The sequence below is a fragment of the Phodopus roborovskii genome, unplaced genomic scaffold (genome assembly GCF_943737965.1).
Source record: "Phodopus roborovskii unplaced genomic scaffold, PHOROB, whole genome shotgun sequence".
In the NCBI taxonomy this organism is placed as follows: Eukaryota; Metazoa; Chordata; class Mammalia; order Rodentia; family Cricetidae; genus Phodopus; species Phodopus roborovskii.
Window position 1 is genome coordinate 4,646,486 of NW_026126566.1, and position 14,635 is coordinate 4,661,120.

The 14,635-nt window shown below is 42.1% G+C and overlaps 2 protein-coding genes across 17 annotated transcripts in view; one reads left to right on the forward strand and one right to left on the reverse strand.

Annotated features, from left to right (window-relative positions):
- Apc (APC regulator of WNT signaling pathway) overlaps nt 1-8,402 on the forward strand; it is a 96,218-nt gene extending 87,816 nt beyond the window's left edge. For all 16 annotated transcript variants that reach the window (XM_051202322.1, XM_051202325.1, XM_051202333.1 and 13 more), the window contains one exon: nt 838-8,402. In XM_051202322.1, the coding sequence (XP_051058279.1) occupies nt 838-7,414 (6,577 nt within the window). In that variant the 3' untranslated portion in view covers nt 7,415-8,402. The remainder of the gene's footprint in view (nt 1-837) is intronic.
- Stard4 (StAR related lipid transfer domain containing 4) overlaps nt 1-14,635 on the reverse strand; it is a 1,044,307-nt gene that overhangs the window by 952,353 nt on the left and 77,319 nt on the right. The window lies entirely within an intron of this gene.

The following is a 14,635-nucleotide window of genomic DNA, read 5'->3' on the forward strand; positions in this document are numbered from 1 at the left end:
TCTCATTGTACAAAATATTGGGTTTCATACTTTGATCATATTTACCTTCTCTCATCTCCCTCCCACTAGAGAAGACAGTATTGATGTTTATTGTATACCCTGGGCAAACAATTTTAAAGTTTACTAAAGTAGACTATCCTGTCACTAGATGTTAGTGTTTCTCATATTTAAAAGGCTATAGGTCTGTCCAGGACCCAGAGTTTGTTATGTTGACTTTTAGCCTTCATATTTATATGCTTTTTGTATTTTTAAAACCTATATTTCATGGTTTTTGTTTTTAAGTGAGTATATACAGTCTGCCAAAGAGCATGTAAAAAAGGTATGGCATTGTCACAAAGACAGAGATCACTCTAGAAAATAAGCTTGCTGGTCTAGAAGCATGTGTGCTCCCTGACTACAGATATCTTCCCAAGATATCTCAGTTCAGTATTCAACATGGTTGCTTTACTGTATATTAAATCGCCACAGTCGCTGTTTAAGATTTCATTATGTGTTTATAGTCTTTAAATTAGAAAACTATTACTCTGTGAATGGAGAAAATGTATGTGCTCAAAACAATTCTTTTTTTCTTGTAGTGGATCAGAATAAAGAGACCTAACACTCCCTTTCAGTACTTTTGGTCTGACAGATAGGTACTTTGAAACAGTAAACACTAATTGAACCAAGAGAATGAAAGCAGAGGTGACATGCTTAAAGTCCACAAGATAGTTGATATGCTTATGTTATGCCTACTGTGTTTAGTAACCATCTTTCTGTTTAAAATTGTTGTCTGCCCCTTTATCTGTTGTCACTCATCACATGTTCCCCTTAATCTTATGTGTTCTTGTTTTAATTCAGGCAAATCCTAAGAGAGAACAATTGCCTACAGACTTTATTACAGCACTTGAAATCTCACAGCTTGACAATAGTCAGCAATGCATGTGGAACTCTGTGGAATCTCTCAGCAAGAAATCCTAAAGACCAGGAAGCTTTATGGGACATGGGGGCTGTGAGCATGCTCAAGAACCTCATTCACTCAAAGCACAAAATGATCGCTATGGGAAGTGCTGCTGCTTTAAGGAATCTCATGGCAAACCGACCTGCAAAGTATAAGGATGCAAATATTATGTCTCCAGGTTCAAGTCTGCCATCTCTTCATGTTAGGAAACAAAAAGCCCTAGAAGCGGAATTAGATGCTCAGCATTTATCAGAAACCTTTGACAATATTGACAATTTAAGTCCCAAGGCATCTCATCGTAGTAAGCAGAGACACAAGCCAAATCTTTATGGTGACTATGTTTTTGACACCAATCGACATGATGATAATAGGTCAGATAATTTTAATACTGGAAACTTGACTGTTCTCTCACCATATTTAAATACTACAGTATTGCCCAGCTCTTCTTCATCAAGGGGAAGTTTAGACAGTTCTCGTTCTGAAAAAGACAGAAGTTTAGAGAGAGAGCGAGGTATTGGTCTCAGCACTTACCATTCAGCAACAGAAAATCCAGGATCCTCTTCAAAACGAGGTTTGCAGATCTCTAGTACTGCAGCCCAGATTGCCAAAGTTATGGAAGAAGTGTCAGCCATTCATACCTCCCAGGAAGACAGAAATCCTGGGGCTACCACTGAATTCCATTGTGTGACGGATGAGAGGAATGCAGCACGAAGAAGCTCTGCTTCCCATACACATGCCAACACTTACAACTTCACTAAGTCAGAAAATTCAAATAGGACATGTTCTATGCCTTATGCCAAAGTGGAATATAAGAGATCTTCAAATGACAGTTTAAATAGTGTCAATAGTAGTGATGGTTATGGTAGAAGAGGTCAAATGAAACCCTCAATCGAATCCTATTCTGAAGATGATGAAAGTAAGTTTTGCAGTTATGGTCAGTATCCAGCTGACTTAGCCCATAAGATACATAGTGCAAATCATATGGATGATAATGATGGAGAACTGGATACACCAATAAATTACAGTCTTAAATACTCAGATGAGCAGTTGAACTCTGGAAGGCAGAGTCCCTCACAGAATGAAAGATGGGCAAGACCGAAGCATGTAATAGAAGATGAAATAAAGCAGAATGAGCAAAGACAATCAAGAAGCCAAAACACCAATTATCCTGTCTATTCTGAGAACACTGATGACAAACACCTCAAATTCCAAACACCACATTTTCCACAACAGGAATGTGTTTCCCCATATAGGTCTAGAGGAACCAGCGGCTCAGAAACAAATCGAATGGGTTCTAGTCATGCAATTAATCAAAATGTAAACCAGTCTTTGTGTCAGGAAGATGACTATGAAGATGATAAGCCTACCAACTACAGTGAACGTTATTCTGAGGAAGAACAACATGAAGAAGAAGAGAGACCAACAAACTACAGTATAAAGTATAATGAAGAAAAACATCATGTGGACCAGCCTATTGATTATAGTTTAAAATATGCCACTGACATTTCTTCCTCACAGAAACCATCGTTTTCATTCTCAAAGAATTCAGCAGCCCAGAGCACTAAAACTGAACATCTCTCTCCAAACAATGAGACTACATCCACAGCTTCATCTAATGCCAAAAGGCAGAACCAGCTGCATCCAGGATCAGCACAAAGAAATGGTCAGACGCAAAAAGGGACCACGTGCAAAGTCCCCTCCATCAACCAAGAAACAATACAGACTTACTGTGTAGAAGACACCCCCATATGTTTCTCAAGGTGTAGTTCATTATCTTCTTTGTCATCAGCTGAAGATGAAATAGGATGTGATCAGACAACACAGGAAGCAGATTCTGCTAGTACTCTGCAGATAGCAGAAATAAAAGAGAATGATGTTATTCGGTCAACTGAAGATCCTGCAAGCGAAGTTCCAGCAGTGTCCCAGAGTGCTAGAACCAAACCCAGCAGACTCCAGGCTTCTGCCTTATCTTCGGAATCAACCAGGCATAAGGCTGTTGAGTTTTCTTCAGGGGCCAAGTCTCCCTCCAAAAGTGGTGCTCAGACGCCCAAAAGTCCCCCAGAGCACTATGTCCAGGAAACTCCACTCGTGTTCAGCAGATGTACTTCTGTCAGCTCACTTGACAGCTTTGAGAGTCGTTCCATTGCCAGCTCTGTTCAGAGTGAGCCGTGCAGTGGAATGGTGAGTGGTATTATAAGCCCCAGTGACCTTCCAGATAGCCCTGGACAGACCATGCCACCAAGCAGAAGCAAAACCCCTCCACCTCCTCCACAGACAGTCCAGACCAAGAGAGAGGTGCCAAAAAATAAAGTCCCTGCTGCTGAGAAGAGAGAAAGTGGACCTAAGCAGACAGCTGTAAATGCTGCCGTCCAGAGGGTCCAGGTCCTTCCGGATGCTGACACTCTATTGCACTTTGCCACAGAAAGTACTCCAGATGGGTTTTCTTGTTCATCTAGCCTGAGTGCACTGAGCCTCGACGAGCCATTTATACAGAAAGATGTGGAATTAAGAATAATGCCTCCAGTTCAGGAAAATGACAATGGGAATGAGACTGAACCAGAGCAACCTGAAGAATCAAATGAAAACCAGGAGAAAGAGGTAGAAAAACCTGACTCTGAAAAAGACTTATTAGATGATTCAGATGATGATGATATTGAAATATTAGAAGAATGTATTATTTCAGCCATGCCAACAAAGTCATCACGCAAAGCCAAAAAGCTAGCCCAAACTGCTTCAAAATTACCTCCACCTGTGGCAAGGAAACCAAGTCAACTGCCTGTGTACAAACTTCTGCCATCACAAAACCGGCTGCAGGCACAAAAGCATGTTAGCTTTACACCAGGAGATGACATGCCCCGTGTGTACTGTGTAGAAGGGACACCTATAAACTTTTCTACCGCAACATCTTTAAGTGATCTGACAATAGAATCCCCTCCAAATGAGTTGGCTGCTGGAGATGGGGTTAGAGCAGGTACACAGCCAAGCGAATTTGAAAAACGAGATACCATTCCTACAGAGGGCAGAAGTACAGATGAAGCTCAGAGGGGGAAAATGTCATCCATGGCTATGCCAGACCTGGATGACAGTAAAGCAGAGGAAGGAGATATTCTTGCAGAATGTATCAATTCTGCGATGCCCAAAGGAAAAAGCCACAAGCCTTTCCGAGTGAAAAAGATAATGGACCAGGTCCAACAAGCTTCAGTGACTTCATCTGTAACTAACAAAAATCAAACAGACACCAAGAAAAAGAAGCCTACTTCCCCAGTAAAGCCCATGCCACAAAACACTGAGTACAGAACACGTGTGAGGAAGAACACAGACTCAAAGGTTAACGTAAATGCTGAAGAAACTTTCTCAGACAACAAAGACTCAAAGAAACAGAGCCTGAAAAACAATCCCAAGGATTTCAGTGATAAGCTGCCCAACAATGAAGACAGAGTCCGAGGAAGCTTCGCCTTCGATTCACCGCATCATTACACCCCCATTGAAGGAACTCCTTACTGTTTTTCACGAAATGACTCTTTGAGTTCTCTAGATTTTGATGATGACGATGTTGACCTTTCCAGGGAAAAGGCCGAGTTAAGAAAGGGGAAAGAAAGTAAGGATTCAGAAGCCAAAGTTATCTGCCACACAGAGCCACCCTCAAGCCAACAGCCAGCTAGTAAGTCACAAGCTAGTACAAAACATCCAGTAAACAGGGGCCAATCTAAACCAGTGCTTCCGAAACAACCCACTTTCCCTCAACCCTCCAAAGACTTGCCAGATAGAGGGGCAGCAACGGATGAAAAATTACAGAATTTTGCTATTGAAAACACTCCAGTTTGCTTTTCTCGAAATTCCTCTCTGAGTTCTCTTAGTGACATCGACCAAGAAAACAATAATAACAAAGAAAATGAACCAGTCAAAGAAGCTGAACCTACTAACTCACAAGGAGAAGCAAGTAAGCCTCAGGCATCTGGGTATGCGCCCAAGTCATTTCACGTTGAAGACACGCCTGTCTGTTTCTCGAGAAACAGCTCTCTCAGTTCTCTTAGCATTGATTCTGAAGATGACCTGTTGCAGGAGTGTATAAGTTCTGCAATGCCAAAAAAGAAAAGGCCTTCAAGACTGAAGGGTGAGAGTGAAAAGCAGAGTCCCAGAAATCTGGGTGGCATTTTAGCGGAAGACCTGACACTTGACTTGAAAGATATACAGAGGCCAGATTCAGAACATGGTTTATCTCCTGATTCAGAGAATTTTGATTGGAAAGCTATTCAGGAAGGTGCAAACTCCATAGTAAGTAGTTTGCATCAAGCTGCCGCTGCTGCCGCGTGTTTATCTAGACAGGCTTCATCTGATTCTGATTCCATTCTGTCACTGAAATCAGGCATTTCCCTGGGATCACCTTTTCATCTTACACCTGATCAAGAGGAAAAACCCTTCACAGGTAATAAAGGCCCACGAATTCTCAAACCTGGGGAGAAAAGCACATTAGAAGCAAAAAAGATAGAATCTGAAAATAAAGGAATCAAAGGTGGGAAAAAGGTTTATAAAAGCTTGATTACTGGAAAGATTCGATCTAACTCAGAAATTTCCAGCCAAATGAAACAGCCCCTCCAAACAAACATGCCTTCAATCTCAAGAGGCAGGACCATGATTCATATCCCAGGGGTTCGGAATAGCTCCTCAAGTACAAGCCCTGTTTCTAAAAAAGGCCCACCCCTCAAGACTCCAGCCTCCAAAAGCCCTGGTGAGAGTCCAGCAGCCACAACTTCTCCTAGAGGAACCAAGCCATCAGTGAAATCAGAGCTGAGTCCTCTTACGAGGCAAACTTCCCAAATCAGTGGATCTAACAAGGGGCCTTCTAGATCCGGCTCTAGAGACTCGACTCCCTCAAGACCTACACAGCAACCATTAAGTAGGCCAATGCAGTCTCCAGGACGAAACTCTATCTCCCCTGGTAGAAATGGAATAAGCCCTCCTAACAAACTATCTCAGCTACCCAGGACATCATCTCCCAGTACTGCTTCAACCAAGTCTTCAGGCTCTGGGAAAATGTCCTATACATCCCCCGGCAGACAGATGAGCCAACAAAACCTTACCAAACAAGCAGGCTTATCCAAGAATGCTAGTAGTATCCCAAGAAGTGAGTCTGCATCGAAAGGACTGAATCAGATGAATAATGGCAATGGGTCTAATAAAAAGGTAGAACTTTCTAGGATGTCTTCAACTAAGTCAAGTGGAAGTGAATCGGATAGATCAGAAAGACCTACATTAGTACGCCAATCTACTTTCATCAAAGAAGCGCCAAGCCCGACCCTAAGGAGGAAACTGGAGGAATCCGCCTCATTTGAATCCCTTTCTCCATCTTCTAGACCAGATTCTCCCACCAGATCCCAGGCACAAACCCCAGTTTTAAGTCCTTCCCTTCCTGATATGTCTCTGTCGACACATCCATCTGTTCAGCCTGGTGGATGGCGAAAGCTCCCACCTAATAATCTTAGCCCCACTATTGAGTACAATGATGGAAGACCAGGAAAGCGCCATGATATCTCTCGCTCCCATTCTGAAAGTCCTTCCAGACTGCCAATCAACCGGGCAGGAACCTGGAAGCGTGAGCACAGTAAACACTCCTCATCCCTTCCTCGGGTGAGCACTTGGAGAAGAACTGGAAGCTCATCTTCTATTCTTTCCGCTTCATCAGAGTCCAGTGAAAAAGCCAGAAGTGAGGATGAAAAGCATGTAAGCTCCATGCCAGGACCCAGACCAATGAAAGAAAACCAAGTACCCACAAAAGGCACATGGAGGAAAATAAAAGAAAGTGAAATTTCTCCCACAAACATGCTTTCTCAGACCATTTCCTCCGGTGCTGCCAATGGTGCTGAGTCAAAGACTCTGATTTATCAGATGGCACCTGCTGTTTCTAAAACAGAGGACGTTTGGGTGAGAATTGAGGACTGCCCCATTAACAACCCTAGATCTGGAAGATCTCCCACAGGTAACACCCCCCCAGTGATTGACAGTGTTTCAGAAAAGGGAAATCCAAGCACTAAAGATTCAAAGGATACCCAGGGAAAACAAAGTGTGGGCAATGGCAGTCCTGTGCACACCGTGGGTCTGGAAAACCGCCTGAACTCCTTTATTCAGGTAGATGCCCCAGAACAGAAAGGAACTGAGACAAAACCGGGACAGGGTAACCCTGTCCCTGCGGCAGAGACTAGTGAGACTTCTGTAGTCGAGCGCACCCCTTTCAGTTCAAGTGGCCCCAGCAAACACAGTTCGCCTAGTGGGACAGTTGCTGCCAGGGTGACGCCTTTCAATTACAACCCCAGCCCAAGGAAAAGCAGTGCAGACAGCACTTCAGCCCGGCCCTCTCAGATCCCCACACCAGTGAGCAGCAACACAAAGAAGCGAGACTCAAAGACGGACAGCACAGAGTCCAGTGGAGCCCAAAGTCCTAAGCGCCACTCCGGGTCTTACCTCGTGACGTCTGTTTAAAAGAGCTGGAAGGACAAACGCAGGAAAAGTTGGTGTTCCTCACAACTGCTGTATAGAGGCTTTATTTCAAAGAAAACTTCAAAGGTTGGAACTTTCTGTAAATAGGTTTGATTGTTGTTAGAGGTTTTGTTCTGGAAACCATGTTTGATAGTCCACTTGGCCCTCACTGGTCATTTTGGGAGGCACTCTTGTTAGGTCGGGGGAAAAAGGTAAAGCCAAGTATATTTGTACAGAATGTTTTACATGTATTTAAGTAGCATCCATCCCATTGTCCTTTAATTATCGCTTGTCTTAAAACAACACTACAGATAGAAACTATATGATATATTGCTGTTATCAATCATTTCTAGATTATAAAATAAACTTACATCAGGGAGAAATTGGTATTTATGCAAAAATAGTCCTTGTGAATCCATCTAATGTCATAATTAATCATGTGGCTGTGAAATTCACAGTAATATGGTTCCCAATGAATATGTTTACCCAGCCTGCTTTGCTTTACTGCATGAATGAAACTGATGGTTCAATTTCAGAAGTAATGATTAATGATTCTGTGGTCACATGGTGTGCATAGGATAGCTATGGTGTAACAATTCACACTATTTTGTGCTCAGATCTGTGTAACTGTAAAACATTGAATGAAACTATTTTAACTGAACTAGATTTTATCAAAAGTAGGTAGAATTTTTGCTATGCTGTAACTGTTGTATATTCTGGTATTTGAGGTGAAATGGCTGCTCTTTTATTAATGAGACATGAATTGTGTCTCAAACTAAATGAACATTTCAGAATAAATTATTGCTGTATGTAAACTATTACTGAAATTGGTATTTGTTTGAAGGTTCTTATTTCACATTTGTATTAATAATTGTCAAAAGGGCCTCTTTTAAAAGCTAAATGTAAATGTTTTTCTTCAGATTCTATGCATTAAGAGTAAAATTTCCTCTTACTGTAATAAAGACAATTGAAGAAGATTGTTGACACTTAACCATTCCTAAAATTTATTTTTATGTAATTAGCACCTCAATGTTTGGTATTTTTCCACTTTTTTTTCTTACTCCTTTGGATTAAAACAAATGCCTGTAATAGCACAAGACTAGGCACTGGACATATAGGCCCACATAGAATATCTCCTTTTCCTTAATAGGATTCATACTTGAAACATTGATTCTTGACAGGTACCAGTTGTGTCTTTCCGGGTTCACAGTGCAAGCACTGTCTTAACCCCATCTTCTTCTCCATGTTGATACTGGGTCTGAAATCAATGCCTGTTACCACACTATATGTTAAAACAGATCTTTGCAGCCAGGTATAATCAGTATTTTCTTGTACTCAAAAAATACAAGTCAATGAAATGTCAGAGGTAAATTTAATGCAGTTATGATTTTTTAAGAGAGATAATTCAAAAGCGGGCCAGTGACATGGCTCCATGGGTAAAGGTGACTGCCACCAAGCCTGAAGACCCAGTTCAATTTACAGGACCCACATGGTAAAAGAAAAGAACCAACGCCCTAAAGTTACCCTCTGACCTCCACGCACCTGCCATGGCACATCTTCGTGTGCGCGCACACAAATATAAGCTAGTCAAAGGAATATTTAGAGCTAACAAGATGACTCTGCAAGTAAAGCCTGGTGACCTGAGGTCCGTCCCTAGACGCCAAGTAAAAGTGGAAGCTGCCCTCTAACTTCCACACATGTGCCATAATTCATAAATAGAAAGTCAAAAGGTTTTGTTTTTAATTCCTACCTGCTAAGGACAACTTTATTTTTAATAGTGGTGGGATCTTTTAAGTGCCCATTTCCCATATGGCAGAGAGAATCCGTCATGAATGAGAATACACTGATACACTTAATTAGCCAAGAGTTTAGTTGTCATCAAACTTTATCTGGGTTTTGTTTCTTTTTTTTTTTTTTTTTTTTTTTTTGAACAATATTCCAACATGTTCTCCAAGACTGCCATAGGGAGATGGGAATATAGGTCATACTTGTTTTTCTTTCGTTCCTAATTTTCCATTAGAATCACTGCACGCCAAATTTTACAAGCCACTTCAAGTATTTCTGTGGAAAGATATATTAGTTAGAATAAATTGGTTTTAGTACATGGCTTTTAAAAGCAATCAACGTTGGAAGTAACAGAAGAGTTCATTCCACCTGTTGGAGACTAAAATCCCCATGGGCAGCCCTACTAGGAAAGGTCTGTCTATGTTGTCCCTTGAAGATGCACTTGTTGGATGAAACCCTCTGGCTAGAGGTGGTATCTGTGAAAGTAAAGAGACTTGCCACAGTTCTGCTTTGAGAAGTGCACTGGGTAATGTCTCAACTGGTAGTGAGCCGAGTCCTCCAGCTTCTTTTTTTTTTTTTTTTTTTTTAAGAGCACACTAAGCCCAGTGTTGAGGATTAGTTACTAGTTAGCATGCTGTTGAAAAGACAGGAACCTATTTAGCTTTGGACTACAGCAAAGAAAACCCAAGGTAACAGTTTTCAGACAGATGTTTGGATTACCAGAAGTATGTATTAAATCACAGCTGGCCACACACCCCCAGTTCGATAGAGTTAATTATAGATGGCCATAAGAATTTGCATCTCTAATGAGTTTGAGGATGATACTTGGATTTATGGTATGGGGACCATACTTGGAGAGTTACTGTCCTTAGCAGCCATAGGACAGCTCTTAACACGTAAACAACTGGACCTGTAGTCTGCTGAGTAAACTCTCCTTGGCATCAAAGACTTGAGTACTGAGTTGTCCAACTTAATAGCCCATGTCAACTCAAAGTACGGAGTAAATTCACCAGACTAACATGCAGCTCTCAGCATGTAAACTGCACCTGAGGATCACCATGTGCCCCTTTGAATGAGCCTTAACATTAGGTAATTTGGATATGCAGTAAGACTGAAAATGGAAATTCAAGATGAGGGTATAGGTGATCAGTTTGTTAGCACACAGTAGAAGCAATTGATGATAAAGTTTATAGATTATCAGGGCACTAACAAGGTAAATAATGAAATAAAAGAGAGGCTCTGTGAGTACCAACCAGCACTGTAAGTGTAGTCAGAATTTTCTCTATTGTGTAAAATGGGAATCATGTTAGCACAAAGTAAATTGAAAGTGAGTTTGTTGATGAAAATGGGAGGCAGTTGCCAGGGTTTCTTTGCAGCTGAGAAAGAGAATACAGTACCAGAAATGCAAAGATTGAATTGCCCAAAGCTAAGACAGGTTTGCATGGTCAGATAATTAAAATCTACCAACTACTTTTCAAGAGTAGAGTACATATTCTTTCTCACTTTCTAGTAAGCCTATTTCCCTCACATGCTGATCTTAGAAAACTACTTTGTAATGTGGAAATCTATGAACTGTGACTTCTGTAAACCCAGGTCATTTCCCTCCTGTTTTCCTAACTCTGGTCTATAAAAATACATTCTGCTTTTTGTTAGGCCACTGATGCATCTTTTAAACTGTATGTTCTATATGTGTAATACTGTTCTTGGTGCTAAATATACTTTCTTTCCTCTGATATTCAGGATAATTTTTCTCTATTTCTGTTCACTTGTTTTCTTGAACTTACCTGATTGTTATTTTTAATTAAAAATACTTAATGTATACTAGTGAAGGTTGCCATTGAATATAAGCAACGCTAATAAGAAAGGATGGGTCTGTTGAAAGAAACACTAGCAGTATGTGCCCATTTACACATTCTTTTGGGACCTGAACACTTTATCACTCTGATGAACCACTGAACTGTGTACCCAGTCTTCCCCCTGAAGACCTATGGCCTGGCTTAGATTAAAAACTAAATTCACTAGGCTGGTCAATTAGAGATGCAAGTCACAACTGCTCTGGCCTGGTGTGACACACACTTATAACCCTAGCATTTTGGGATAGTGGGAGTAGGATGGTTCAAGGTCATCTCTAGTTAGGGGTGGAGGCCAGCCTGGGATACCTGCCGCCCACCAGCCTACCTCCATGTTCAATGAAGGACTCGGCTCCTAATGGGAATAATGCAAAGAGTGATAGGGTAGGACACTGAGCTCTGCCTCTGGCCTCCTGTGTGCACAGGCCTGACCACTTATGTGCACATACACCACATATATTTTGGCTGGTGAGAACTGTAAATGAGTATCTGCAGACTAAATGCTGACTGCTATAACTGGATTAAGACAGTGTAACAAGCCAGAGAAGAAAGAAGGGAACAGATTCAGGAAAAGAGGCATGCAATGGAAGCTACAATCAGTAGCCACTGTAGTTATCCCTGCTTCTGGTTTCCTGACTTGGCTTTTGTGAACCAACCCCAGTTCCCAGAGTGACTGGAAGCCAACAAAGCCACATTTAAACACATGGTACTTGATTTTTGGTAGTGGTGGAGAACCAAGTGTGCAAGGCAAGTGCTGCTACCAGTGACCCACACTCCTAGCCAGACTGCTTCATTTAAAAATACAGGGAAGAAAGGAAGGTGTCACCACCAAAAGAAATGATGTCAGATATCCACCAGTACATAAGACTACCACAGAGAGGGAAGCAATACTCGCAGCCCTTGGAAGGAAATAACATTCCGTTTGTCTAAAGTACTTTCATCATTTTGATTCTTTAAACTTTTTTTTTTAAGTCCTCTGAATGACAAGCTGTCTTTAGTTAGGGTGACTATTGCTGCAATGAAACATCATAACCAAAAGCAACTTGGAGAGGAAAGGGTTCACTTCACTTAATAGGTCTATATTATGGTATATCATCCAAAGGCATGGGAGCAGGAATTCAAGCAGGACAAGAGCCTGGAGACAAGCTGATGCAAAGGCTATGAAGAATACTGTTTATTGGCTTGCTCAACACACCTTGTAGAACCTAGGACCGTCAGCCCAGGGATGGCCCCAGCCATAACGGGCTAGACCCAACCCCCTCAATCACTGATTAAGAAAATGTCCTACAGGGTTACCTATAGCCCCATCTTACGGAGGCATTTTCTCAGTTGAGGTTCCCTCTTCTCAGATAACTTCACAACTTGTGTCCGCCTGACATAAAATGATCCAGCACACAGGTGAATGTTCAGAATATCAGATGGTGCACACCTTTAATTTCAGCACCCGGGAGGCAGAGGCAGATGGGTCTCTTGAGTCAAGGTCACCTTGGTCTACAAAGTGACTTCCAGGACTATACAGAGAAACACTGTCTTGAAAAATAAAACAACTCAGATAGTTCACAAACTCTGAGAGCTAGAAAAAATATGTCTTGAGAATTACAATAGAAACAGTCTCCAGAACAGACACACAACAGTGAAGACCTAGCTGCTGCTCCTGAACACTGGGCTCCTGACACCAGCATGAAAATGGGTGTGGAACACATTTCATGCTGTTTGCTCCCCACTGAAGTCTCACTTCAGTCAGTGGGAGTGAATGGCAAATGATAGGTTATATACTTATATTTCTGTGGAGGAGGCTAGACTCCTAAGACATGGATTGTTGAATCTCCTGGGGGCATTTAAAAAGCACTGGGAAACCAGAGACCATGACACAGCTGCATCACAGCATCAGTTAAAATAATAGGAAGGTAACAATTAGAACTCTTAAGAGTGAATAAATAGGTAAATGTGGATCTCAGTCCAAATAGGGTTTCTATTGCTATGAAGAGAGCTATGACCACAGCAACCCTTACAAAGAAAAACATTTAATTGGGGCTTGGTTATAGTTCAGAGGTTCAGTCCATTATCATCATGGTGGGACCACATGGCCGCATGTAGGTAGACATGGTGCTGGAGGAACTGAGAGTTTTCCATCTTGAATGCAGGCCAACAGGAAGTGAACTGAGACAGTGGGCATATCATGAGCACACAAAGTGAATGTTTAGAATATCGGATGGTACACACCTTTAATCTCAGCACCCGGGAGGCAGAGGCAGGTGGGTGATACCCTTCCACCAACAAGGGCACACCTACTCAACAAAGCCACAACTCCTAATTGTGCCCACTCCCAAGTAGTAAGTAGTTTATGGGGGCCAATTACATTCAAACTACCACATTCCACTCCCTGGCCCCCATAAGCTTGTAACCGTATCATAATGCAGAATACATTTAGTGCAACTCCAAAAGTCCACATAGTCTATCACTGCATCAACAATGTTTTAAAGTTCAAAGTCTCTTTTTGAGATGCATGCAGTCTCTTAACTGTAATCCCCTATAAAACAAAAATAAAAAAAGAAATCACACTTCCAACATACAATGGCACAGGACACACATTCCCATTCCAAAACATAGGGAAGGGAGGAGCATAGTGAGGAAGCACTGGACCAAAGCAAAAACAAAAATCAGTTGGGGAAACTCCAAACTCTGCATCTTCATGTCTAATGCCAAAGCACCCTTCAGGTCTCCACTCCACTCCTTTCAACTCTGTTGACTGCAACACACGTCTTTCTCTTGGGCCGGTCCCACTCTCTGTTAGCAGCTCTCCTTGGCAGGTATCCCATGACACCGGCACCTCTAACATCTTGGGGGCTCCCAGGCTTCTCCTTCACAGCTTTACACAGTGGCCTCTCTGGGTCTCCATTCAGCAACACCCCTGACATGTGCCTGGCCTCTGTGGCTCTCCTTAATCTCAGAGGAAGATTCCCATAACCCTTTTCTTCTATCCTTGACTCTAAAGCTAGAACCATGTGGCCAAAGCTTAGTGCTTACTTGGGTTGGAACATGTTCCTCTCACTTAATTACATCTTCACCAGCTTTCTGTTTTCCACGGCTACCTTCACTGGCTAAGCTTGGCTGTCCTGCGACTGAATCTCTAGACCAGGCTGGCCTCAAACTCAGAGCTCTGCCCACCTCTGCCTCTGCCTCTGGAGTGCTAGAATTAAAGCTGTGCACCACACACCCAGCTCTAAGCTTTTCTCTAATCCTTTTCATAGGTTGGAAACTTAGCTGGATGGGATCTTGCTCTGGGGCCACCACTTCTTCTATTCCATTTAATCTGTTTATCTCCTTGAACACAGGATTTGGCTCCATTACACTTCTTAGTGCTCCTTTTCATTATAAATCTTCACTACAGTTACCACTAATCACCATACAACAGAGGCTGTTTTGAGATTTCCTCTGCCGGTGCAGTTAATCCAAAAGGCTCCACTTTAGTCTCAGGCAGACTTTTCAGACAAGGGCAAAAAGCCTCCACACTCTTCACCAAATATCACATTCTTCTCTGAAACTTCCTGATCCAGGCCCCCACGGTTCAGTTCAGTTCACACTCAGC